The 27,047-nt window shown below is 42.4% G+C and overlaps 2 protein-coding genes across 4 annotated transcripts; one reads left to right on the forward strand and one right to left on the reverse strand.

Moving 5' to 3' along the window:
- The first annotated feature begins 1,711 nt into the window (after positions 1-1,711).
- irf10 (interferon regulatory factor 10) lies at positions 1,712-9,858 on the forward strand. The gene is made up of 9 exons (XM_071476721.1): positions 1,712-2,189; positions 5,003-5,198; positions 5,511-5,587; positions 5,815-5,869; positions 7,404-7,508; positions 7,629-8,015; positions 8,229-8,347; positions 9,317-9,417; positions 9,499-9,858. Exons 1-9 carry the CDS (start codon positions 2,019-2,021, stop codon positions 9,548-9,550), a joined length of 1,263 nt encoding a protein of 420 aa, XP_071332822.1. The 5' UTR covers positions 1,712-2,018; the 3' UTR covers positions 9,551-9,858.
- On the reverse strand, positions 9,847-26,913 carry LOC139620809 (uncharacterized). 3 transcript variants are annotated; one of them, XM_071476717.1, is made up of 3 exons: positions 26,403-26,913; positions 11,759-13,512; positions 9,847-11,472 (listed from the first exon to the last, which is right to left on the reverse strand). In XM_071476717.1, the coding sequence occupies exons 2-3, from the start codon at positions 13,352-13,354 to the stop codon at positions 11,017-11,019; spliced, it is 2,052 nt and encodes a 683-aa protein (XP_071332818.1). In that variant the 5' UTR covers positions 13,355-13,512; positions 26,403-26,913; the 3' UTR covers positions 9,847-11,016. The 3 variants fall into 3 exon arrangements, with proteins under 3 accessions (XP_071332818.1, XP_071332819.1, XP_071332821.1); XM_071476718.1 differs by lacking the exon at positions 26,403-26,913 and adding an exon at positions 16,435-17,022; XM_071476720.1 differs by lacking the exon at positions 26,403-26,913 and adding an exon at positions 16,091-16,419.
- Positions 26,914-27,047: the final 134 nt, after the last annotated feature.

Genomic DNA, 27,047 nt, shown 5'->3' on the forward strand with positions numbered 1-27,047 from the left:
TATTTCTAGTCACTGGATATTGAGTTCCTGTCAGACAACCCCACAGTCTCTGCACGGATCTCGGACATATCCACATGGGTGAAGGAACACCACCTCCAACTGAACCTCTCCAAGAGTGAACTCATAATCATTCAGGCCACTAAGTCTCTCCATCATGACATCAATATCAAAATCACTTCTCTGTCTCTTATTGCATCCGTCTCCTGGTCGTACTGCTTTGCACTATACAGGCCTCAGCTGACTCAGCACATGACCCAGCTCTTGGTCCAGGCCATAGTTATCTCTCGCCACAGCTACTGCGATGCCCCTCCGACTGCAGAATGCAGCCGCCCCTTTGGTTTTCAATCAGCCTAAAAGGGCACATGTCACTCCTTGACTCACTGACCTACACCAGCTACTGATGGCTGCTTTATTTGAAAGCGACTGCCAAATGATTGAGTGTAAGTGTAAATAACAGAGGCCAAACTCTGACTTTGGTTATTATAAGACAGGCTTTGACATATTGTTTTCCAGTTCGGTGTATAGCAGTGATGGGAATAGCAGAACTAAGCACCCAATAAATAGTGACCTACAATTTCAGATTGTAAAGACTCTTAAATACATTATAAAATGTTTGCTCCTGATCACACTAATAACCACTACAGGGGCATCATGTGTTCGCTTGCTGATTCAGACTTAAAAAGGGATGGGGAGGGGGTACACGTTTGTGCTGCTCCTCTGTTCCCAGTGCCTGAACAAACCCCTGTGAAGGATCTCTGACCAAGACCAGTGCCAGTGACTGACAGAGCAGCTCTATCTGAACTTCAGTCAAATTCATTAACTCATTGTTGCTAGAGTACAGATATGGGCTGAGCTTTTTTTTTTTTTTTTTTTTTTTTTTGCAGCACCCAACAGCTCACTTTGTGTGGGAACTGGCAGTTACACAGATTTACTCTGCCCTCTGCTGGGGGGAAACTACAGCTGCAATGTGTTTGTTTACGCAGCATAATCATACTGTTGGCTCTTTTTATACACCTGTCTTATCTTTATTGGATTTATATTGACCGCTCAGTATCGTTACCTGATCTGACTAAATGGCTGCAGTTACAGAGAAACGCTGTGAAATGGAGGTGGAGCCTTCGAGAAAAAAAAAAAAAAAAAAAAATCCCTTGCACCCACATGCTTTCATTTTCACATGAACTTTTCGGTATGATTCCTACATAACGCTGTGTGTGTGTGTGTGTGTACGTGGCTTTGGATGCGTGTGTGTGTGTGTGTGTGCATCTTGGTGCTGTCCTGTAGGCCACGCAGGGCCTACTGACATCAGTGGGGGCAGATGAGTTTCCCAAGAAAACAAAACATTATTTTAATGGGTGTAAAAGTTATACAGTTTTTACAATTGCCTGTTTCTATTCAATGAAGTCTTCTCCTATCTTATAAGTAATATTTAGCAGAATGAGTTTAGTGATCAGTGTCTCACAATAAAGTAAAGTAAAGTTTACAACTCAAATTTGACTGTAAAAAAAAAAAAAACAAATAACAACAACAAACAAACCTGGTACATAAATTAAAAATGTAGATCCTTTTCATATAAAGACAACCTTTCAGTTTGTATTTTTAACCCAGTCATTCGCTCGTTTCAACACCCTCCCTCAAACACCTTAGTTGAAAATGATTAAACTTTCGCTGCGACTAAGCAAGAAGGGGGAAACCGAAAGTATCAAATGAGCTCAAAGCTTTCGCTTTCGCTTCCAGAGCGCACTTAATTTTAGGTACGACTTCTGCATTTAAGTTTGCGATGAGGTCTCTTTGTCCAAAACTTTTATGAAATATGGTATTCTTTTTACGATAAGGCTACTGGAGGTTGCTTAAAATCATATCGGAGCCTTGGGCAGGATCGGAATAAATTATTGATCCTTTTTTTTTTTTTTTTTTTTTTTTCCGTTTTCAAGGTGGGAACGTGATTAGAGTGTGGTCGAGCCACTTTGCACATGTCTCTCTGACATTTTCGTCCGGCAAGACCAAGTTATGTGTTGAAGATGGAGGAAGGAGCCAAGCTGCACCTGAAAGAGTGGCTGATAGCTCAGATAGAGAGTGGCAAATATGAAGGACTGTGCTGGGAGGATGAGGGCAAAACCATGTTCAGGATCCCGTGGAAACACGCAGCCAAGAAGGACTACAAACAGACGGAGGATGCAGCTCTCTTTAAGGTCAGCACTTTCAGTCTCTTAACGTGGAACATGTGAAGTCAGTTAGAAGTTACGGTCTAATACAATCTTAACATATTAAGTTTATTATAAGAAAATCATTTACCTAGTCGAGTGTGGTAGACTTGGTTTGATAAAACTTTGAATTGTTTTTATTTATTTATTTAAAGCCCATAACAAACACATATACTCTGATGAAAAAAAGAAAACCTCTGTACGATGTAAGTGTTAAGCCTTTAACTAATTATCAGATGTCAGACTTATTCAAGTGTTTGTGCAAACAGCACCTTCTTGTTTATTATCTTGCAAATCAAAAGTGTCTCTTGTGTAGAAACAATGTTGCCTAGTTATTTTTACGTGAGTCAAATTTTATTTAAGTCAATCTGACAGATCACAAATTTGCCTCATACAAATAATAATAATAATAATAATGATAATAAACTAGAACTGCAAGCAGTTGTGAATGGGGTCCAAACCTCCCACCCAGGTCGTAGTCCACAGCCTCTGAGCTGCAGTTATCTTTGTTCTGTGAAGTTGATTGTAAATGGTACATTGTGGTATGAATTGTATTTGTTGGAATAAGTCCCGCCCACTTTGACCAATTATCATGAAACGTTGAGCCTGCTGTCAGGAGTAACCCTACATCATGCAAACCAATTTTCGTAAAAATCCGAGCAAGTGTTAGGACATGTAATTGTTCGTGATTTTAGGGGCCCCCTATTGTCCCATTTGTGCCAAATTTGGAAGAGAGACCGTGAATGACTTTCCAAAGCAGTACACAAAGTTTCATGTTGATAGCATTTTCTTTGAAGAGACTTGCAACAACATGTGTTTTTTAGGTAATTGAAAATTCGTTTTTGCTCATAACTTTTTTATGGTGCAAATATTCTTTTGATAACTTGTAATCAGGCGCGTGTTGAGATATTATGTGAAGATTTTCAGGCAGATCAGACTTAAACTGTAGGAGGAGTTTGAAAAAGTAAGTTTTGCATATGTTATAACTGGGTAAAAAAAAAAAAAAAATGGAGGAAGTGGGCGTGGCCTATGTCATATGATTAAGCCCCATTCAGGGAATGCAACAATATGGTGGCACACGGATATAATTTTTGTTATGTAAGGTCTCTGTAGCCCCGCCCACTTTGACCAATCATAACCCCCTTTTGTGCATGGGCTTAGGAATGGTCTTAGAATTTCGTAGAAATGGGTGCAACCATTTATGAGATATAAACTTTCCACATTTGTAGCGGCCCCTAGTGGCCAAGGTTTGCAAAATTAGGTCCATGTCCTCACAGTCCCCAGCCAATGACATATGTAAAATTTTGTACTAATAGGACTTTCTTTGGGCAAGATATGTAACAATTCGTATTTTGATAGCTAGCTATAAAAATTTGTACGTCAATAACGTGCACAAATCTTGACATAGCAAAATTCTTCTGATAACCTTAGATGATGTATGTTTCAAGATTATACATGCCAAGTTTCAAGCGGATCGGTCAAAAACTGTAGGAAGGGTTTGAAAAAATAGGTTTTGAATATTTTGTGATTTTGCGCATTGCCTTGCATACGCATCCCCCAGCCCAACCTTGGACCCCTAAAAATTGATCCCTCCTCCAAAATGACAGGTATGCAGAAGCTAGTTAGGGCACATACTAGATTTACAGTCTGGACAATCAGGATGACGACATTATAGGTTATATTTTAAAACATTTATAAGGAGGGTTTTATAGCTGTTACTACAGAACTCTGTGCAGTAGTACACAACATCCTGTAATCCTGGTCAGTTACCTAGTTGCAAAGTTGTCATTAGTTTCAAAAAGCCTAGAGGCAACAGTGCTTCCCATGTAGGCTATTTGTTGAATTTAAAATAGATTTTTTTATTGTTATTATTATTATAATTATAATAATAATAATTATTAGTCCCGCTTAGTACCCTCTTTCAAAAGTCTGAAAATCTGGTTGAATTGTGGGTTAATTTAAGAAGTATGCTGAAATGATGCGTTCACATGCAGTGGTAGATTGAGAAACAAAAAAAACCCCCAAAAAATACTTTCACAATAAGAGGTTACATCTTTGCAGCTGGGCTGTGTGAAGTAACCTTTTCTCCATTCGCATAATGTCAATTTCCTGTGTCAAGCACAGGAAGAGTGCCAGAGGTTTTAATTTACAGTGAAATGTCAGAGTCTATGTAATTAATTCATTTTATATTTTATCATCATAGCAAATGTAAATAATAAGGTTGTCCATTTCAATATATCTCAACTTTTCAAGGCATCACAATCTAAACCATTACATAACTTAAAAGCATTAATTATACTCATCACATTCAGCCTGACCTGAAGAAAGGTACTGAGTTCAACCTCTATACTCTCATGTGTTTTATTTGTAAGGCACTAATATGGAGCTAACGTGGAACTAAACCTGAAACTCTACTTCTGATAGAACAAGCCAGAAAGTCAGTGTAAACAAACCTATAATTAAACAGTTGGTGACTATTTTGAATTTAACTTAGTTCCTCTAGATAATTCAGTGAATTACTAATGTTAGTGCATGTAATGAACAACCTGAACAGTTTATTCAGTAACAGTTAAACAATAAATTCACAATTACAAAGCTTGATGGATGATTATAGAACAACAACATATACATTCCCTATGAAGAAATGACACTGCTAATCAATTAATAATTACAAAATGTTGTTAATGTGTTGAAATATATTGTGATTAACCAGTAGTTCACATAATAAAGATAAAGATGATGGAATTTTAAAGATTTAAAAATTCATGATAAAGATGGAATATTTCAATCTTTATATTCAGGCCTGGGCTGTGTATAAGGGCAAATACAGAGAGGGAAGGGATAAAGCTGACCCCACCATGTGGAAGACCCGTCTCCGCTGTGCACTCAACAAGAGCACAGACTTCCAAGAGGTCCCTGAACGCAATCAGCTGGACATCACTGAGCCATATAAAGTCTATCGCATCCAGCTTGATAATGGCTCAGCCAAGCCAGCAGGTACAAACAAAGAAAAATGTTTCTTTTCCTTTCCCAGTTGACTTTTTAATTAGGTGTTTAACAATTGTTTCATATTTTTACTGCCCTTTATAAGATAAAAAAGATGAGAAAAAATTGAATAGAGGGAAAAAACAAAGGAAGAAATGAAATGCTGCATCCTGAGTAAAGGTTTTAAAGTTTTTGCCCTTTTTTTCTTAGCATTCTTCCATCAGCTTTTAACCAATATACAGTAGAAAACATCTGTGTTGTAATTTCTTTCCAACTTGACAGTGACTTTTCTTTTTTTTTGCAATCACTTGTTTCTCTCCTCAGAACCTCACCGGATAAAGGATCAAGTGATTACCCAGGCTAAAATGCCTCCAAAGATCCCTGATTTTGTGGAAAAAGAGGTGAGCTAAAGACATAGAGCCAATAAGCTATCAATTGACAAAATGTAACACTGAATACTTGACAGATGGCCATACTGCTGTTGCAATTAAATACCCATTGTTCTTAGGTTCCCCATGTGAAAGAAATCAGTTTAAGTGATTTAATCTGGTTTGATAAAAATATGATCCAATCCTTTAAAAAAATTACGTTACACTATGTCACCTAATATTGGTTTCTGTTTTTGTAGATTCATACTAAAAATGAATCATTTCAAGCAAATGAAGAAGAAAAACCACTGACTGGTAAGTGTTACACATGGTTATGGAGGATCTTGCCCATAAATGTCAGAAAGACACATTTTTCCAATGGATTTGGTGGTAGTCTTCAACTATTTTGCTTTACAACCAAAAACAGCAGAGTCAGAATATCCATGTGGATGTAAGAGTGTTATGACCTGGTTTATGGATCCAAACAGGATCTGTTATTATTTGTTCATTTACCTCAAATGGGTCTCATCAGTGGTGAGATATTTTGTGTGTCCCCTCACAGTATATGAGATAATGTTTGCAAAAATGCAGGAAAACAGTTGGGTGTGTACGGGCAAAAGAGGGCCCAAAGGGGGATATTGAGGATTACACTGTGAGTGTGGCTTTACTGGAGAGGTAGAGCGGGTTGTTGGGTTGTCCAGTAATCAGAAGGTCGGTGGTTTGATTCCAGGCTCTTCCTGTTCACAAGTTGAAGTGTCCTTAGGCAAGATACTGAACCCCAAATTGCCCCTGATGTAACATCAGTGTGTAGTATAAAAGCACTGTATGAATTTGTGTGTGAATGGGTGAATGTGACTTGTAATGTAAAGTGTAGTGGTCACTAAGACTTGAAAAGCACATTTATATTACTTTATGGGCTAGCATGAAAATTTCAATGTACAGGTGTCCATAGTTTCCAGATTACAAATCAAATCAAATTTGTGTGTGATTAATAACCAAATATTGGCATGCTTACAAATTGAACCAAGATAGTGACCATGGTCAACAATACACCTGCTTAATATCAGAATGTTAGCAGTGTCATTTTAACCATGTTAGCATCCTGACTTTAGCATTTAGCTTGAAGCACAGCTGTGCCTAAGTATAGTCTCACAGAGATGCTAGTGTGACTGTCGATTTAGTTTTGTTTGTGTTTGTTATTGTTTGTGAACCTTTCAGCTTAGTTGGATTTCTTGGTTGATTTCAGTATTGACAGATTAGCTCCTAGAAAGGTTGTAGACTAGCTGTTGGTGCCTGGCTGGTTCAGAGAAAGATTGCTCACCTACCACTAAAGCTTTCAATGGAGATTTAATCCCCAGCTGCTGTGCCTCGGGCTTCAGCGTATTTGTGTGTGAGATGTTGGCAAAGGAACACGTCCTTCCTGCCACAATAAAAATTCCTACTGAGTAAATATAGAGATATTTATGCAAGGGGGATGGATAGAAAAGTTATTAAAAAGGCTTGAACCCGTCATGAGTCTATGTAAGTGTGTCCTATGGGGATTAGCAATGTTTGCCTTCAAGAGCCCCACTTTTCTGGGCAGACATACAGGGCCTACATTGAACCAGTGAACAAATAGTAATGGACCCTGTTTGGTTTTCTAAAATTGGATCTAAATGCCCCCAAATCTAATCCATTCTGGGCCTGCATGTTGGTGGGAATTTTTCTTATGAACATAATTTTAAAAACATCAATAGCAATGTCAACAAAACACTATTCTACTAATTCCATAAGCAGCCTCACGAGCGGTCACAGTATGCTTCCAATACTCCAAATTTATTGATTAAATCATATCTCTATTCTCTTTTAGCGGATTTGATGATGGAGCACATGTACTGTGAATTAACACAGAAAAAACCTCAAAACCAGGTCCCTGCTCCTATTACCTTCCTCACCCCTTCACCTACTATGTCAGGTAAAAAAGTTTATGGGTTCATTATGCACTTATACAAAACCAACAGAACACGTCATTGGCCTTTGCACTGTATGACCTGGAAAAAAGTTGCATTTTATGTGTGTGTGTGTGTGTGTGTAGATTTTCGTATGCAGGTGACGATGTTGTACCAGGGCCAGAGGGTGATGAAAGTGACCACCAGCAGCCCAGATGGATGCTTCATCCTGCAGGGCCGCGTTCCTTTGGGAAATGAAAGGATCTACGGAACCTGCACTGCCCAGCAGCTCTCGTTCCCTTCCCCGGGCTCTGTATCCCTACCGTCATGCATGGCTGAAGCAATGAATCGCCTTCTTTGTCACCTGGAGAGGGGCGTGCTATTATGGGTGGCCCCAGATGGGGTGTTCATCAAGCGATTCTGCCAGGGCAGGGTGTACTGGAGCGGTCCCATGGCCCAACACACTGACCGGCCCAACAAACTGGAGCGTGAAAAGACCTTCAAACTGCTTGATATACCCACATTTGTCAGTGGTAGGGAAGTGCATGCATACTTTAACAGAACTCATAAACTATCAGTTAGTCATATAAATCTAACAGGAACAGAATATGATTTATACAAAGAGTGACAGATTGACTGGGGTCATTGGGAGTAAAAACAAATAACAAATGTCACATTATTGCTCTGTGCAAAGAGGCGATATGTAAATATGATGAATCTGAATATCCTGATCAATGTCTGTGCAGAGCTGCAGAGCTGTTTACAGGGGAAGAGACCTACACCTTCTTATGAGATTGAACTCTGCTTTGGAGAGGAGTATCCAGACCCCAGCGTACCGAAAACCAGGAAGCTGATCATGGCACAGGTCAGTCATGATTATGTTGGAAAATTACCTCCGTGTTTTATGTTGTCTGCTCTTGCACATTTACTCTGAAAGCAGATTGTGTAGATTGGTCTAGTATTTCAAATTTTGTTGATATATTTATCCTGTAAATCAGGGATTTGGTTTACAAAAGCTTCACTTTCGCATTATGATTTTATCCTCCCAAGGACATGACACTTTTTAAAAGCTCCATTTACAATTTCTATTTTAGCACATAACATTTGAGCCCAAATTGGCTCTTTATCAACCTCTGGGTGTGTTTGTTTCTGAAGGTGTGGTTTTCATGATTTTGTCATGTACAGTTAGATTCGTTTACTACCTCTGCTGCTATTTGTCAGCAGGATTACACAAAAAGTACTGAACTGATTTGAAGCAAACTTGGTGGAGGGATGGGACATAGGCCCGGGAAGTACCCATTCAATTTTGGTGCAGGTCCAGTTAAAGGGGCACATCCAGGAATTCTTTATCACTTTCCTTAACATTGGGAGACAGGGCATCACTTTTTCATTTCATTTCTCAGGAAAAAAATTATGTATATTGTATATTACTATGTTTTATGACAAATAAATAATTTATGTTATTGGACTATTTCTTTTTTTCCTTTTATTTTTCTATTATGAGAGCTGCACAGACATGTTGGACTGTTTGGCCTTTTCAAAGATGTGTGCTCCACTTAGTGCCATTCCAGTTTTAATTTTGCAATTAGGTGAGGGGAAAAACCTGGTAGATTCAGACCAGAATGTAATCAGTGTGTCAATGTAATAAGCTGTCAAGCTGATTCAAAGTCAAGTCTTTGAAGTTCAAATATAGTTCAAATAAAGTAAAGCGTTATTATTCTGGTTTGAATGCTCCCTGGCAGTCGGAGTACACCGGTAGTATTTTCAGTCACCAGTAGAGGTCCTCATAAGCATACTGATTGTGTACTTTACCGTGCTCTGTTCTGTTGGCCAGGTGGTGCCATTGTTTGCTGTGGAGCTTCTACAGAGATTCAACTTGGGAGAGACTGAGGAGAAGCAGTCGGCCCTCGGCTCCAGCACAGAGGGGGAGAAGATGTAGGAAGACTGTGAAAGTTACCCTGCACCAGAACAACCATAAACAATATTTTGGTTTTAACCCTTTCCTGTCATTGTCAGGGAAGACTTCCTAAGAGCAGAGCCAAAGATACAGTGTCGTCAGTGGAGATGATGATCTTCTGGAGAAATGATGGACGTGCTGCAATGTGAACTCATTTGCAGTGCAAGAAGGAAAATTCAATGTTGTTTTTACCATATATTGATTTTTTGTCCCATCCACCATGCTCCTAGCCTGGCAAGAGTTATCAGCTGTTGTTTAAGAAAATATCTTGTTTATAAAACATGCTGATAGCATAATGTAAATGTAAAAGTGTTTCCAGCATCTTAATCCTGTATTCAATATGTGTATTAAATGATAATTTAATTGTATAGTACTTTACATCCAGAGAATAAATTCACACTTTTAATTAAATCTATAAAGCTTTTTTTTCCTTTATTTCTAGCGAACATCATATAACAGATTCACAATTTTTAAAAAATATACATATATTTTTGTAGCTAGAACATTTAAAAAGAAAAATCAACAGGTAAGGTTTTCTTTTTGAAAATAAAAAAAAAAACCCCAAAAAAAAAAACAAACTCGAAAACTAAAGTGAGAGAGTGTGCTGAATCAGAGGAGATACCCGTATCTGAGTTTAAAATACTTTCATTATTTTCCCTGCCCTCAAACATATACAGTACATAAAAAATGAGATGGGAACAGAAGCGTACAGTACACAGGGGTCAAGAGTATTCACAAAGCATCATGTTCCAACGTGTTATTAGCACCATTACTCTTCAGCCATACTGCACTTTTACTCTTTCCATCATTCAGTTTTTAATGGAAAAACACCATGAGTGTCAAGGCGATGTGGCACAGACCTGTCTGTGTGGGTGGGATTGTCTGTTACGCAGTTTTCATTAGTGTTCTCCCTTTCTCAGAGATAATGTTAAGAACATATTGGAGAGTAATGCCTTGACGAACGATTGTTTGAAATGACTCCCAGTGATGAGAATAAAAAAGGCAAAGAGCTGCTCATACATTCACCTTGCCTGCCCAGGCCGACACATAGACATCGGCTCAGAAGCAAGAAAAGAAAAAAGAAAAAAAAATGAAAATGCATCGCGAACTTGACAGAGAGATTGCATTAAATCTGTTTAGCATATTTACTGTATATAACATCTGTAATATATATAGTCAATTTTTGTTCGTATATATCTGCACTTCTTCAATAGCGTTTACTTTCATAACACTGATTGAAAGTCGATACCCTGCAGAAAACACTGTCAGTAAGTAGGTGTGTGGGACAACCATTACAAAAACAGAGTGAACACGGACAAGTGCTTGATTGTCTCACTAAATGTCTTCAGTGTGTCTGTCAGGAGCCATCCCAAGATCCTTCAGCTGCTCCTCCTAAAGTGTGGACACCCGTAAATTGCGTTTTTTTAATATTATTTTTTATTCCTTCCCTGCAACCCTGCCTTGAGGTCTCTCCATTGTTTGTCTTGGTGGGTGCAACAGAGACAAGGAGGGTGTGTATGTGCTTATGTGTGTGTGTGTCAGTATGCATGTGTACGCATGTATGCATGTGCAAGTTTCTACTGCCACTTCATTAGCTTAGAGCCATGAGGTAAATCCAGGAGGCTTTCATCAGTTCCGGTTGAGGGAAGGGTGTCCGGGGCAGACCAGCGCCGTTTGCGTGGGCGTGGTTGCCCCTGTGCAGGAGGCTCTGCAGCCAGGGTGCGTGGAGGTGCTGGCGCATTAGGAGGTGGGTGGTGAGGAAGAGGGGGAGGAGGAGGTGGAGGTGGCATCTCTTCCCTGCTGGACTCTCCTGTAGCCCTGGAGGGGTGTTGTGTGCGTTGGGCCCTGGAGCCAGTACGCGTGTGTGACCGATGGGTTTGGGTGGGTGTGGGGGTGAGAGCCAGGCAGACATCCCCCTCCATGAGCTGGCGGCAGGGCAGGCCATACAGCTGTGTGGTTCTCTGGGGACAGCAAGAAGACCAGCCTCGGTCCTGCACAAAGAACGGATACTCCACCAAGACCTTCAGTAACTCCTACACAAAACCACAACATTGTTATACACTCAAACAAAGGGGTCTTTCATGTCTGTCACTTACAATCACCACAGTCTGATATTGGTGTGTAATAATATGAGTAAGACATTAAACTGATCTGGAGTATTTTCACATGTGAAGCTCAAGGAGCTGAAACCGTTACTGATTTGCATTTGCAACACTCATCTTGTCATGCAGTTATTCATTAAATCATTGCTGTATGCTGTAATGTAGATATCTGTTACTCAAGTGTGCGCTGAAGCATATATCTGAAGAGAAAGCTGACCTGAGTGTTGCGGTCTGTGAGGTGGACCTGCAGGTGGCTGAAGCCCTGTGTGCTGCTGGGGGAAATCAGCAGCACGGTGCAGGTGCTGAGGTGGAACTCTGGGGAGGTATCTGCACTCCTCAGGAAGTCCTCGGTCCGCAGCTCCTCCACCCGCTTCAACCGCCCACTGGCCAACTCAATCAGAGAACCCTTGGTGAAGTGAGGTAGGAGCGCAGGGGGAGATGGGTGAAGGTCCGGGGGTGAGGTGTGAGAATGGCAAGGAGATAACTCTCTCCCTCTGTCTCTGTCTCTGTCCCGTCGTCTCTCTCGCTCACTGTCTCTTTCTTGGTCTTTGTCATGTTGTAGGTACTTCTCTTTTTCTTTGTCTTTGCCTCGCTCCCTGTCCCTGTGTAGGACTTTTTCTTTGTCTCTTTCTTGGTCTCTTTCCCGGTCTCTTTGTAACCTGTCATGGCTGTTGGGTAGACCCAGGGGTGAGTGAGGTGAGTTTCTTAGATTGTGCTGCCTGGGGCCTGGCTCCCTGTGCAGGTTGTACAGAGGTGTTCCTGAGGGGCTATAGTGTGGGTAGGGCTGAGGGCTGGGGTGGCACACTGATCCCATTGAGTAGTAGATCTGGGCTTCAGTTGCTGTGGCCCCTACGGGATCCAGTAATCCCCCTCTACCTGCCCTGGGGTCTGGACCAAGGGAATGGGGACTGGTGGAGAGTATATGCGAGCCAGTCTTGACTATCCCATGCGGATGTTTGTCCTGCAGTGAGGAATGTGGCTCAGGGACCTCCTGAGCTTGAGAGTCTGACAAAAATGGCCCTCCAGAGTGGACACGGGATGTTAGCTCCTCCTGCTGTCTCCGTCCACCATTGGTATGGGAGCTGTGTGGACTGACGTCCAGCCTGGTTCTGCAGCTATCATTCCCATATTCTCCTGTGAGCAGAGGCCTGGAGGTTGAGACAGTCCTGCTGCCTGGCCCATCCAGACCATTGGGCCTCTTGCCCAGGTACCGGTGTCTGGCTTCAACTAAGCTTGGTTCTTGGGGGTAGAGAGAGGGATGGCTAAACAAGTACGAGGGGGAGAAGAGAGAGGAGCTGTAGTCGCGCCGGCTGCTGACGTACGACCACATCTCTCTAGAATCGGCTGGGAAGGGAGTCTTAAAGGAGGAAGCAGAGGAGGACGATGGGGAAGGTGGCAGTGAGAAGGAACCATCCCCTCTAAGCCACCTGGAGGTGGGCAGGGGTGAGGAGAGAGGATCATCTCTCCAGGCGGGAGAACCTGAGGCCCTCCTCTCGCTGACCTGCCCTGGGAAAAGGGGAAGAGAGACAGGGGAAGAGTAGCTCAGGTGCCATGGTATGGACAGGGGGAGGCATGGTGCAGGAGCAGGAAGCGGTGGGGGAGTCTGGAGCAGATGCGGGTTTGGGTTAGTCAGGGCTCGGTCCCTGTCACTGGCCTCCCTGCCTCCCTCCCCTCTCCCTGTGCTGGACCGACTTCGGAGTGGCACAGGGGGTTTAAACTCGTCCAAAGTGACGTGGTGTTCTGTCGATCCTTGCCGAGACTCCCTCTTCTTGGGAGGGAGGCACTCTTTGCCGCGGTCGGGGCTGGGATTCATGGGTGGGCTCCAGCGGCAGTGGGGGCCCCCTGTGTGTGGGTGTAGGCTAGGTCACATGGGCCTCACGGGAGAACGAGGGGCGCAGACAGAGGGGAAGGCTGCTACACAGCATCACTGTCAGATCACTGTTGATTCTCTGGTACTGAAGCACCACTCACCTACAGAGAGGACGAAAGAGGACAGAAACAGAGACATGGTGGGTGAAACGGAGCGAGGGGACAGAAACAGAAGAAAGAGAGCTTAAGTGTGAACAGTGTGAGGTCCTGGCATCAGTGTATTCAGGCATGGAAACGGACATTCAGCCGTATCAGACAGGAGGAGATAAATCAGCCAGTGACTCCCTCTCCTCTAAACTACTTTAAAAAGGTTAGAAACTCTAAGCTTCCTGATAGCTGTCACTAATTAGTCATTACCTACGTGCACTGCGGTGGGACTGAAACTACCCAACTTACTCGTTTCATTCAAACACATTACTCCCACATGTGGGCTAAAAATACATTTTGTAGCCAATGAAGTTCAGAGGCAGAGCACACACACACACACACACACACACACACACACACACACACACACATACACAGGGAGAGAGAGAGCACTCACAGCAGGAGAGTTTTCATCTCTGACTCTCAGGGGATGATTGGAATATGTAGATATGTTTTTGTACCACTTTCATGAACCACCCCCACAACACCCCCGGGTGTTCTCTGTATTCTATATAAGCTTACTACTAGCACCCCCCCCCACCCACCCCCCCCCCCCCCCCCCCACCCACCCCCACCCCTTCTCTTTCAGACACACACACACGGACAGCAACAGACACACAAATAGTCCCTCAGGCGGCTGTACTTACTCCCCCAGTGATCGGCAAAGCTGGTCACCACCCACCCAAAAGCTGACAGAAACACTGTTGATATTACCACCAATTGTTGTGGATACAGGATATGGGTCTTTGCATATTAATTATGTATCACAGCAGGGGTGCAGGGAAGCGTGTGTGACTGTGTGTGTGCGCACGCATGTATGCCATGTTTGTCTGTGTGCATGTGTAATTTTGCTATTTTATTTATTCATTTATTTATTTTTGGGGAGAAATGTGTAAACGTGTTTATTTGTTTAGGTCTTTGTGTGCGCGTGTGTTTGTGTTTGAGTCCTCAAATGTGTCAGAGATTTTGCAGCCTTGTTTCATTCAGTGAGAAGTGCGGGGGAGCTCTACTAATTCTTCTCCAAACGTTTAAATGGGCTCTTTTGGAGAGATGGCTGCCGCAGCGCCAGCCCAGCTGTTCCCTCCACCACCACCACCACCACCACCACTACCATTGCTGCTCCTGCCGCCGCCACAACACCACAGCACCATGCTGCCACTCAACCCCGCACTCACCCGCAAGTCTGTCTCAACAGCCTACCAACTCCCTGCCGTCTCACCATCCGCCACACTGTCACCATGGCAACTGTGTCCACACACACACACACACACACACACACACACACACACACATCCAGTCGGTTAGAGAGGTTAGATGGGGATACTCCATGGAGAGGCGGGTAAACTGTTGCTCATCAAGTGACTTGGTCCAAAAACAGAACAAGTGTAAGAGCGGAACAAGCTGTTGATGCATCTGAGTGGAAAACTGAAAACAGGGTGGTGGGAAGAGGGGGATTCATTGTCCCAGACACTGACAGGACGGGTGTGATGGAGTAGATCATGTGAAATGTTATGGGGCAGTTATAAGGTAAAATCAATATGTTACTGTTGTGGTGTGAAACCTTCAACATCCAGTTTTAGTGATTTATTTTCAGTTCAGCTAAAAGACGACATGGATTTCTGTGAGCTGAAAAAAACCCTCTGACCTGGGGTTTATGAAATCTGATATTCTGGAGATATACAGCGGGGCCTTCAGATGGCAGCAACAGTTGGGAGTCAGTCTTTATATAATTCATACATATCTACAATTGTACTTTTTACTCAGTATTTCCTCGAGGAAAATCAGTTTTTGGTCAAATTAATTATCACGATCTTTTTAATCTAAATGTGACAGCTAGTTAATGAAAGCAACATAACATCTGCACCAGAACTAAACGATTTACTGATGAAAAAAAACATTTTCTGCTATCAAAGATTAATTTTGCCCCTTTTTGCTGAGGTAGCAAAAAGTCTATGAAAAAATTAGATTAAGTTTCAAGTCACACACAGTTCAAAAGGTCTAACTTATGATTTTTTTTTTTTTTTTTTTTTTGGCCACAGAATTCATAGATCTTTTAAATGCACAAAATCAGGTTTCAGTTTGTGTCTTGAAATGACTCTTACACCTTTGTCATTTTTGACAGCCCTCATGAAAAAAAGGTCGTCAAAATAGACCTAAGATAAACTTGCCAGAAGAAGTACAAGAAAACAAAGAACACAATTGTGCATGTGGAGGAGTTTGCAGAGAAACGTCTTCTAACAGAACACTCCTACACTGTGCAGCTATGCACACAGAGCTGGAGTTTATCTGGAGCTACTGTGGTCAAAGCATTTAAATATATCAAAAAAACAGCAGATTACAGCAATAATAATGTTGGACCTTCTTTCCAGTGAAATACTCCTCAAGCCTTTTGATTTGCCATGTAAGCATAAACACAGTAGATTAAAAAGTTCCTTTCCTTTTTTCCTCAAAATGATAAAAATCTAAACTTTCTGAAACAGTTTGTGTTTTTTTTTTATATTGAAATGTAAAATGTTTATATTCTTCAACTCACTCTCATGTAAATGTCAAAGTTGATAGATGTACTGTACTTGCACCGCTCCATCTCATCCCGCCTTTTCTCTGCGTGCATTTCTCAGGAGAACTGTCAAACGTACCTCCACACTCATGACTTCAAACCTCAGAAAAACAGAACTACAGAATTTTAGTGTATAGTTTCGCCTGTTTTATGATCAAAGGGACATAAACTGATGCAGTCCTGTGGTGCAAATTGAAACAGAAAAGCAGTCTACAGCGGATCTCTTTGGACTCCTCTTCTAAAAGAGCAGTTAGAGAATGTGGGAGCCGACAGACAGGTTGATGGAGCTGCTAGTTGCTGTGATGTGATGTTAGACTGACCTTAGAGCGGGCTGAGCAGACATCCCAGTGTTGGCAGTCATTCATATTCCAGTCCTCCCAGAGGGTCAACCCACTCCTCAGCTTCTCATTGTGCTACACTGCTCCTCTACAGCACCACCGCCAGTTACAACACCCGCAGGTATCAGCAGCCTCCAGCTACACACTGCCTCTGATCTCTGTACGCATGAAATAACACCAGCAAGCCCACCAAACTGAGGGAAAGAACTGAGAGCCTGCTATCCGTCTCTGTGTCTTGTTGCGTGTGTGTGTTTGTGTGTGTGAAGAGACTCTCTCTCTGTGTGTGTGTGTGTGTGTGTGTGTGTGTGTGTGTGCGCTTGTGTGTGCAAAGGGCTGAGGAAATGAGTAATATCTAGCAGTGAGAAACATGTCTGCTATGCAGAGCCACACAGGCAGACCAGTTGCTGCTGCCGCCCACTTGCTTTAATCACTGTGAGGGATACAAATATGCATACACACACACACATATATATGTTATGCACACACACACACACGCACAAAGAGTCAAAGATGCAGCACATACAGATTATGTATGTGACTATATGCTGCCTTTGCACTGTCTGATGTTATGCTTTTCACATAAATTTTACCAGTTAAATGTGTCTTTTAACATGAAAAGCCATTATCAATCAAATAGTCAGCAACCAAAAATGAATCTGTTTCTAGTGAGCACTTGTTGGCACATAAAAGAGAGGGAAGGATGGAGGGGAGGCAGAGAGACAGTTGATGAGAGACAGGGAGGGACGTGGTAGGAGGTTCATCCTACACACACTCTCAGACTTAGGCTTTTGCTGTTGCCTCTGACTCAAAACTAAACCTCACATCCATCAAGCAAACACTCTCACACATACAGGCGCGCACACACATGCACACACATACACACACACACACACACACACACAGACACGATACTTGCTGTTTTTGTTTATCTGTAGTTTTCATCTGAATTTGTGCCCTTTGTTCTCAACAAACCACTTTGTGATGAACCTGCTTATTAAAAGAGCTTTTATGAATAAATTTGATTTGACTTCATATGCACACACATGCACGCACACGCACACTCGCACACACACATACTCGTACGCTAACAGGGGCACTGCAGGAGAGCTCTGAATGATTTGCTTCAGTGATTCAGTCAATGTAAGTGAAGTGTGTTGGAATGGCTAGTATGGCTTATTAGGACTGAATTGGTGAGAGCAGCGTAGTTCATTTATGGCAAGAAGTCAGAAACCTGTCAGTATAGAAACCTTTATGAAAAAAAAAAAAAAAAATTATATTGCAAATAACCTCCTTGTCAAAGAAACAGGGCCAAAACCTCGATTCAAACAGGCTTATGTTAATTATCAGCGCAGAAATGCAATAACGAAGCGAGAACATAAACTGGAGCACAGGGAGAAATAGGATTTAATGAAGCAATCTAATCATTATTGGTTGTTAATTGTAAAAAAAAAAAAAAGAAAAAAAAAAGAAAGAAAAAAAAAGCAATCTTTATTTGCTGTCATATTTCTACAAGCAGTTCATCCAATCTTCCAAACACAAAGCAAAATGCAGACTCATATCCGCCAACAGTAAATTAGAGCTTAACCTTGTCTAACTTCTCAACCTCAGTGGAATGAAAAGCTAATCAGACCTGTAGGTGTTCAGACACATCAGTTTGAAGGCCACATTCAAACGTTCTCACAGTGAGGTGACAATTGCCAAGAAAGTCTCCTCTGACATTTAGGAAAAGATTACTTATTTTTTCAAAGCGAATGCTGTTTGAGGTACGGGCAGTGAGGTTGTGTGGGCATAAGAGCTGTCTGCTCTGTTATTTGTTGCATTTGTGTGGGTTCATTATAAGTCTCACAATTAATAAAGATCAAAGATACATATTTTTATGTATTTATTTGTTGAGCATTTTGGATTTAGAGATAAAAATAAAAAATGGTTTGAGATATTTTTGGATAGTAGAGCTGAACTGTAATATCACATGGAAATTCAATCAATATTCAATCTGGGCAAAAAAAACCCAAAAACACACATTTAACTGTAGGCTATAAATACATTTTGAAAACAATCTAAGGGAGGGTATGAAATAAAGAAAAATCCATCTGTTCATAATTGCTTCAATTATATTCGGTAAAAAAAGGATCAATAGGCCAGGAATTGTAGGTTCCTTACTTACTTATGAAGGAATTTACAAACAGGAAATTGTTCATTTTACTGTAATTAGTTATTAAAAAAAATTAAAAATCTTAGTAATTAATTTGACTGTATAAAAACAAAGCTGCTTCTGCAAACATGATTATATTACACAAAGCCTGATACGGTGTCAGAGTTGGCTTGGCTATTTAAATAAAGCTTTCCAGTTTATGATTATAGAAGATAATCCCCCACATAAATTATACATTTTTTAATTATTACCATCAACTCTTAAGGTCAGCAAGTTAATGATAAATCATACTTTATATATTAAAATATAAAAAGTAGGAAACAAATATAATGCAGAGAAACAGAGCAAATAATTACTTCTCTAAAGATCATTAACACCGTTGTCCTTGTCAGCATTCAGAACAACAGATTTAATTGTACAATCTATCTTAAATATAATTCTACATAAATAATAACACTAGTCAGCATCTGATATAAATTTTGACATAATAGTCCAGTCATAGTGAAAGAGAAGGAGCATAGAGCAAGGCCTGGGTTCATCAAAGGGTATTTACTACAGTGTGGAGATATAGAAATGACTGGTGTGCTCTACTTATGCATGCACACTTTGATATTTAGCAAACACAACATGGAGTCGTGTTGTGCTGTCAATCATTTATGGCACCACTGAGGCATTTGGTGTACACTCTTTCTCCATTTTGTCTAGCTGTTGTTCTACACACACACACACACACACACACACACACACACACACACACAAGCACACACCGGGTCAGGCCTACACAAGAAAGGTCATATGAGTCAGACTACACCCAAATAAAAAAAAAAAAAATAAAAAAAATAAATGATAGTGGTTGAAGTGAAAAGGAGCAACTGGGGTCAAAGGCTTCCACAGGACCCCCCCTCCTCAACAGATTCCACTTAACACTGAACATGATTCACTGTCTGCCCTTTTTTTTAAACCAAAAAGCCATTTTGTGTTTTTTTTTTTTTTGTTGTTTTTTTTTTTAGTTTTTTTTTTTTTACCCTTCCTCATGTGTAGCCTCGTATCAGGTGTCTGATCACGTTTCAGGCTGAGTGGGGGATCTATGATGGATGTCTGATGCAGCAGAAATTTGTTGCTGAATGTAACAGATCTGAACAGAGGGGAGAGTAGAGGAGAGTGTGGCGGCGAGGGGTGGGGGTTAGAGAGACAGATAGACAGACAGATAGATAGATAGATAGACAGACAGACAGACAGACAGATAGATAGATAGATAGATAGTGTTGAGTTCGTCACCTGAACTCGCATGTTGGTTTGATGAAGGAAACAGGAGACTCATTCAAAGTTCAAATCCCAGCATTTATTAAAGCTAACAGCAAAATAGCATTCAGAAAAGGAGATTGTTACAGAGCTCTGGGCCAAACTATCTTTCCCTGACAACAACATGCAGTTGTGCCAGTTCACGAAGTCTGACACCCTACTTCCTCCTAGCCCGTAGCCCTGTGTGAGATAGATAGATAGATAGATAGAAACTTAAGTCTTCGAGGGAGAGTTGGAGTGATGGGGGGAGGGGGAGCGGGTAGGGGGAGGAAGGGAGTACTACTAGCCTTGTGTGGTGGCTTACTCTACAAGGAGCCGGGCTAAGCTGATAAAAGGACAGGGTGATACGTGCGATAGCTTAATGGGCAAAAGGCCAGGTCAGCCTTCAGGGCCCTGACCCATTCTTCATCAGGATGAGCCAGCAGCCCTGCCCGCAGCAGGCTCAACCACAATGAGGATGGGCTTAAGGCTCAGGAGTTACTATTAACACCCAGACATACACACACACACACACATATAGACACAGAGAGGCTATGGTGCTTGTACACAGAAACACAAACACACATGCAAAGAATCAAACTTAGTCTTTGTGCAAACTCTTGACAGACTTGCACATCTTCCTGTGGCACAAATCAATGAAAGTATCCGCTGTCTGCTGTTCCTGATTAAGAATATGATCAACAGTGTGTGCTGTAAGTGCAGCAGAATAAACAGAACATACCACCCTCTAAAAAGCAGATCTCTAAAGAGAGCATGCTAAACATTGCAAGAAAAGAGCTGATCGGAGGACAGTAGAACAATGTGGGTGATGCAGACTAGAGGGTGACGCCTGTAATGTATTGCTGGGTTAATCCCTGTGAATCCTAACTGGTACGGCCTAAGGCGGGCTTAGTATAGTTCTGGGAGGAAATCCCCCTGTGTGGTGGTACAGGCCATTAGCCCCTAGGGTATAAATAGGGCAGCTATGGCTCCTTAAGCTGGCTTTTACGCAATATCAGTTAAAAATATGACTTGACTAATTACATGCAGGTCAGCCAGTCAGCAGAAGCAAAAATTCCTCCACCTCGTTCTCCTCTTCCTTTGACCACAGCAGACTACTGCAGTCTTCCTCTACCTCTCCCTCTCTGCCTCTAAATACACACAGACATGTACTGCACATACAAGTGTGCACTCAGGGGTCAGCAGCAGTTAACAGGTATTCTGCAAACCTTGTGGCTGACATTTTCTAATGCGGGTGTTATGTTGTTGTCATTCATTGACATTTAAGTGTTTACTGATGAGAGTTTCATTTTTGCGCGTTTCCATTATCTCAGTCTGATAAAATGCAGCATCTGCAGAGGCTATATTTTCGACCACAAAAAGCTGACATTGGTTTCAATTTGCAAGCATCATATACATCACAAAGACAGAAAAGAAAACATGAAACAAACATCAAATGTGCCACTACTGGTTAGGTGACAGCAAATTCTTATGCAACTGTGGTGATGTCACATACTGCTGATGCACAGTCATGCTTTTGAATTTCCGTCCTTACAGTTGCCTTTTTTTTCTAAATTTGTTTTCCAACTTTTTACTTGCTCACTGGCTCACAGGTAAAAGTCCCTCTTACTAGTCTGTGACATGATTAGCCGACTCACAGCCCTGTGAGTAGTACTCTCACACAATGAGATCAGTAGCGAGGGGGGTGGATGGTAGAGGAGAGGGGAAAGACAGCGGGAGAGAGAGAAACTCAAAGAGCGAGACAAAGTCTGAAAGGGTAGAAACAACTTGAAAGAGCGAGGACAAGAGCGTGTGTGTGTGGAAGAGGAGGGGGATTACTTTTCATTCCAAAGATTTGTTGTTTCTGGCACTGTCCCCTGGCGACTGCCAGTCAAACTGAGTTTGTGTTGGTTCTCTGGTTTAGCAGCAAAATGTCAGCAAGCTGTAAGCAAACATAGTGATGGCATCTCCATGGAGAGAGCATGGCCAGGTCTGGCCATGGTAGCTCAAGTGCCATTCATTTTCAGATAGACTGTCTAGACTGGCTTCACAGATACTGTCTGGAGTACCTTTATCACTGGCGGTATTCAAGGCAACATTGCTATACACTGCCATTATTGCTACTGCTCTACAACCCCTCCCACACCAAATCTGCTGCCCAGTCACACACAGCCACAGCCATTTACTCAACACACTGCTTGTGCTGTTTGTTATAGAGGGTGCTGCAAATGATATTGAAATAGGACTGAGTGGGTTTAATGCTTGTTTTCAATATGAAAATAGGGAGAGTCCCAGTTCCACTTGAGAGAGAACATTTATCACTCAGCTATTTCATAATCTCTTCTAATAATTCAAAAAAAAAAAAAAAGTCAAATTAAATTAGAGAAAGATGTTTTGCTGATTGATTTTTTTTGTTGTGCGGATAAAAATAAATGATTAAAATTAATAGGAAATCATTACAAAAGGTAGAAGGTAATACACATCCAACTTCAGGACAAGCTGTCAGGAAACTATTGATGCTATAGGCTACAGGATGTCTCCAATGTTACACTTTCTGCACAGTGATACCGATACTGTGCAATATATTGTGTTTGTCCACGTTGGGTCTGTCTGTACTAGGCAGCAGATTTATTTGCATGGGCTCCAGCAGGCAGAAAAAACAGGCCTGGCTGAAAAACTGTGGGTGTAGGTAGTGGGTGGCAAGGTTGAAAGGTCATTGACCCCTATTGTAGATGAAGTGTGGAGGAGGAGGAGAACATACTGCTTGATCATACGCAAAGGTTAGCGAGTCAAGGCCAAGAAAGCGATCTGAACAAACACAAAGTGAAGAGAAGCCTCAGATAACTGACAGACTGCATGCGCATGTTTGTATATGAGCAAACGCGCACGTTCACACGCGTGCGCACATCCTCACACGAAAGCGAATCTGAATGTAAACACATCCTATGAAATATCACTTCCCGCACTTTTCCTCTCGCGGGACACCCCCAGCTGCCAGGTGTGTCTGTCACCTTAAAGTAGTCTGGCACGGTGTCAACTGTATTCAAACACCTGCCTCTGTTTGGGATTATTCATCACCCTCCTGGCTCCTCAGCTGAGCTCCCCAGCCAATTCTCATACCCTTCCAACTGTGAGAGTGCTGATCTGGGAACAGTGGCCATGCAGGTCCCCTTGACTGATTCAGAAATGCCGCGAACGCAGAACTAATCCATGACCAGCACATACCTTAAAAGAAATTTGTGCAATTCTATGGATTTGGTTAATGTTTCCTAAATGACTTGAGTTAAGGCCAGTTCATTGTGGATGCGGAGCTCCATATGCATGAGTTGACAAATGTGCACATACTGCTTGATTTGTCAGTTCCCTGAATGATTTAAAAGATTGTGTGAACCGCACTTTTTAATATACATTTTTAATTAAATTAAGTTTTTAGACATATTTCCACAGATCAAGAAGGACTGGGCTGGGAGACTCCCTCTCCACTGTGTGAGAGGATGACATGCAAGACATGCAAAGACATGCAAGTCTGTGTGTGACCGAAGGTGTGACTGTGGGTGACAGTGAGAGTTATTATCCCTCACACATCCTGCAATGAACTGGCGAGTGTTTCCTGCCCTCTGAGACTCTGAAGAGGAACAGTGAGGTAAAGAAAACGATTACCCAAATAAGGTTATGAGGGGTTATGGTGTAGCCTCGAGTTCCTGCTAATCTGTGTCACCCACAGAGGGTTTCGGTGGGTGAAAGATGGGAATTTTCTCAGAGCAAACACATGCAACGCAGCCCTGAAAATCGCACATAGATGTGCAACGCAAATGAACATATTCATACAATCATGCAAATGTGTAGCCTCTGCATGAATGTACTCATCCCTATCTAAGTTTTCCCTCTATGTCTCTTTCACTTTCAGTCCCCCCACCCCACCCACCCACTCTCCGTCTTCCTCTCTGTCTTTCCCTCTCGCTCATCTGGCTTGGCTGTTTGAGAGCACACACTCAACGTGGGTGAGAGTGCTAGAGTAGAGTATATGACTGTCAACACATGGTGCTGGGTGTGTGTGTGTGTGTGTGTGTGTGTGTGTGTGTATGTGTATGTGTCTGCCTATCTGTGTGGTGCTGTAGGTGGAGAGGCACAGCAGGGCGTGAAGGAGCGCTGTGATAATGACAGGCCATGAATTATATAACATGCAGATTGCATAAGGAGAAGATTATTTTAGGTCCAGATATTGAGGATGTATAAGTAATTTTTTTTACGTGGGTGTTCGGCATTATGCGCACCTCTAAGTGCACGGATGTGCGTTTGTGTAAAAATGTTCTGAAATGTGTTCATTTGTGTGGTTTCTTTCGAGGAGTGTGTGGGTGTAAGACAACTAAAGTGTATTATGTGTTTGTAAGAAGGGGGCATGAATGTTTTCAGATTTCTTTCATAGCTATCTGCATATCAAAACAAGTATGTGGGAATGTTGGCACATTTGTGCACAGTGTGTATAAGCTCCCACTCATTATCACTTTTAGACTTCAGAGAGATCCACTTTAAAAGGGCTGATTCTCCTTATTGGGTGAAAACCTTGTAACTTCCAGTTTGGGTGATTTTCGTGTTTGAGCTTGTGTTGACAGAACACATGCTCCTCTATGGACTAAACAAGTTTTGAGGCGCTCTCACACAGCCACTCAGTCACAAGGTTATGGTCCTATAGGAAGATGTGTTGTGTGGAGTCACAGAAGTGAGGCAGAGCAGATAGAGTCTCCATGTGCCGCTGCCTCCTCTGTGCGCCTTGCTCCTTGCATGAGTGTGCCCCTGTAAAAATAGACCTCTTAAAGGGCCAGCAACTACTCAACCTTCTCCCACAAGAGGCCTGTTCTGCTCAGGGTGACAGTACTCTAAGAAACATAGGATGGGAGAACATGCTGTATTTCTCATTCAGCCCACAGAGACAAGTTGTTTTTCTTATAAAGACACATGTGTACATTCAGTTTCTCTTTGTCATCCTTACATCATTCATGAGGCCACATCTCTGGAACATAGCAGGGATATAAATTACAGCTCTGGGATTTGCCCTGGTAAGTTACTGTGAAACACAAAATAAACAAAGGAGATCTGGGTTTTGAATCCATCTGACTACAACTAGAGCCCCACCTTGACACAAACTCTCACTGATACACCAGAGGGTTCATGCTTCAACATGCGGGTGACAAATCCAACACTGAAAACCACCAGAACAACAAAAAAAAAAAATGCTCCAAGCAGATGAAACACACTTCTTAACTGTGCACTCAAAAGAAGCTTTTCTAGTAGCAATGTCTCAGTGACCGAAGACTTCCTGTACGCTCCACAGATCGTCCTCATAATTGAAATAAGTGAATTAAGTCAGCAGGGACAAATGTTGTATGTCTCGTATAGCTGAGAACTGTTTGAACCTGTGAAATGTTCCTATATGCAGCATATGGGATATCACTGCAGCAGAAGGACAGCGCCTGCTGTAGCAGAAATAGACATACAGAAATCATAATCGTGCACACTGGCGTAGTATTTCTCCATCAAGAACGGTGAAAATGTGGAGGGATTTGAGTGGAGTCACAAACAAAAGCACAAACACGGCTCTGTGTTTCCGTCAGAGGGATGTAGAAACAGACCAGTAGAGTTACAAAGTTCAAATTAAAAATATTAAAGGTGGCACTGGAGGTTCTTTCAGTGAATCTTTTATCAGTTATCCTCCACTCTGAAGAAGTTAGACGCCTGATGCACCTGCGCACCTGCACATCCTCTCTCTAATTTCCCAGAGTTGCCCCAAACATCTGCACCTCCTATTTTCTCTCTCTTCCATCCCCCTCCCTCATTTTGTCTCTTTCCAAATTTTCCCCGACTCAACCAACCCCACCCTCACCAATCTCATATCCGTACCTCCCAGTTTAAGCGGTCTCCTCCAGGGCCCCTGGCTATCTCTGGACCAGGGCTATTTAAGCCCACTGCTCTAATTCTGAAAGTCCTGATCTGCCGTCAGGCTGAGTGATGAACCTCCACCTCACTCTCTCTCTCTCTCACTGTCTGTCTCTGTCTTCCTCACACACTCCTTCTCTCTGGATCAGTCACACTCTCCGTCTTGTTCACACTCTCTCTGTCATTCTCTTCCACGCGCACAAACACCCACGCATACAGAGGCTGACTTACAGCCATACAGCTCATTCACACACACACACACACACACACACACACACACACACACACACACACAAACACACACTCGGCCATTTCAAACATATTTTCTCCCTATAATTAACCCGGCTCACTGTCATTCACTGACATCCACCTACAGTAACTCCTAACTAAACTGGTCTCCTCAGAGTATTCAAATCACACAGCACAGTCTGTTTATCCCTTCAGTCAAAGTTGCTATCACACCTGCGCTCCCTCTCTCCTACACACACACACACACACACACACACACACACACACACACAGACACACACACAGACACACGCGCGCACAGACAGTGAGAGGAGGAAACGGTGTGGTCACATACCTCGCAGGGTGCCTTTGTGTAGCAGGTAGCAGAGAGTTTACTCATTGGATCAGGCGGCAGCAGGCACGTAGGAATATCCAGTTTTGAGACTGTGAGTCTCTTCCTCCTCTCTACTGCTCAGCCTTCCCTCCCTTCATCCTATTCCTGCCTCTCCTCCTTCTCACTCTCTAAACGCCTCTTTGCTCTCTCTATCTCCCTGTGAGTGCGCTCTCTTTCTCTCTACCCGGCTTGCTTGATCTTTCCAACCCCCTCCCTCCCTTTCTCTCTCTCTCTCTTGCTCACCTTCTCTCTAACTGACACACACCTTCTATCTCACCCTCACAACTTCAATCTACAGTCATCCCTCTCAGTAAGTCTCTCTGACACACAGTGATACTTGATAACTTTTTCTTCCCCGTGCCTAATATGCTCTCTCTCTCCCTCCTTCTCTCTCTCTCTCTCTCTCTCTCTCTCTCTCGCCCTCTCTGGGAGTGTATAATTAGACAGAGCTCAGTGGTAATACAGTCAGGCTCATTGTGGGAGCCTTAGCATTGCTGCTCATGTTTGGCTGATAGCCCAGTGCCTTCACTCATTAACCTCCCTCGAGCGGCAGAATAGACCAGCCCACAGCTCATGCTATTTGCTGCAACACCTCAGCCTCTTAGT

Source organism: Trachinotus anak, unplaced genomic scaffold (assembly GCF_046630095.1).
Source record: "Trachinotus anak isolate AG129_WGS33_773 ecotype Australia unplaced genomic scaffold, CSIRO_AGI_Tana_v1 ptg000004l, whole genome shotgun sequence".
In the NCBI taxonomy this organism is placed as follows: Eukaryota; Metazoa; Chordata; class Actinopteri; order Carangiformes; family Carangidae; genus Trachinotus; species Trachinotus anak.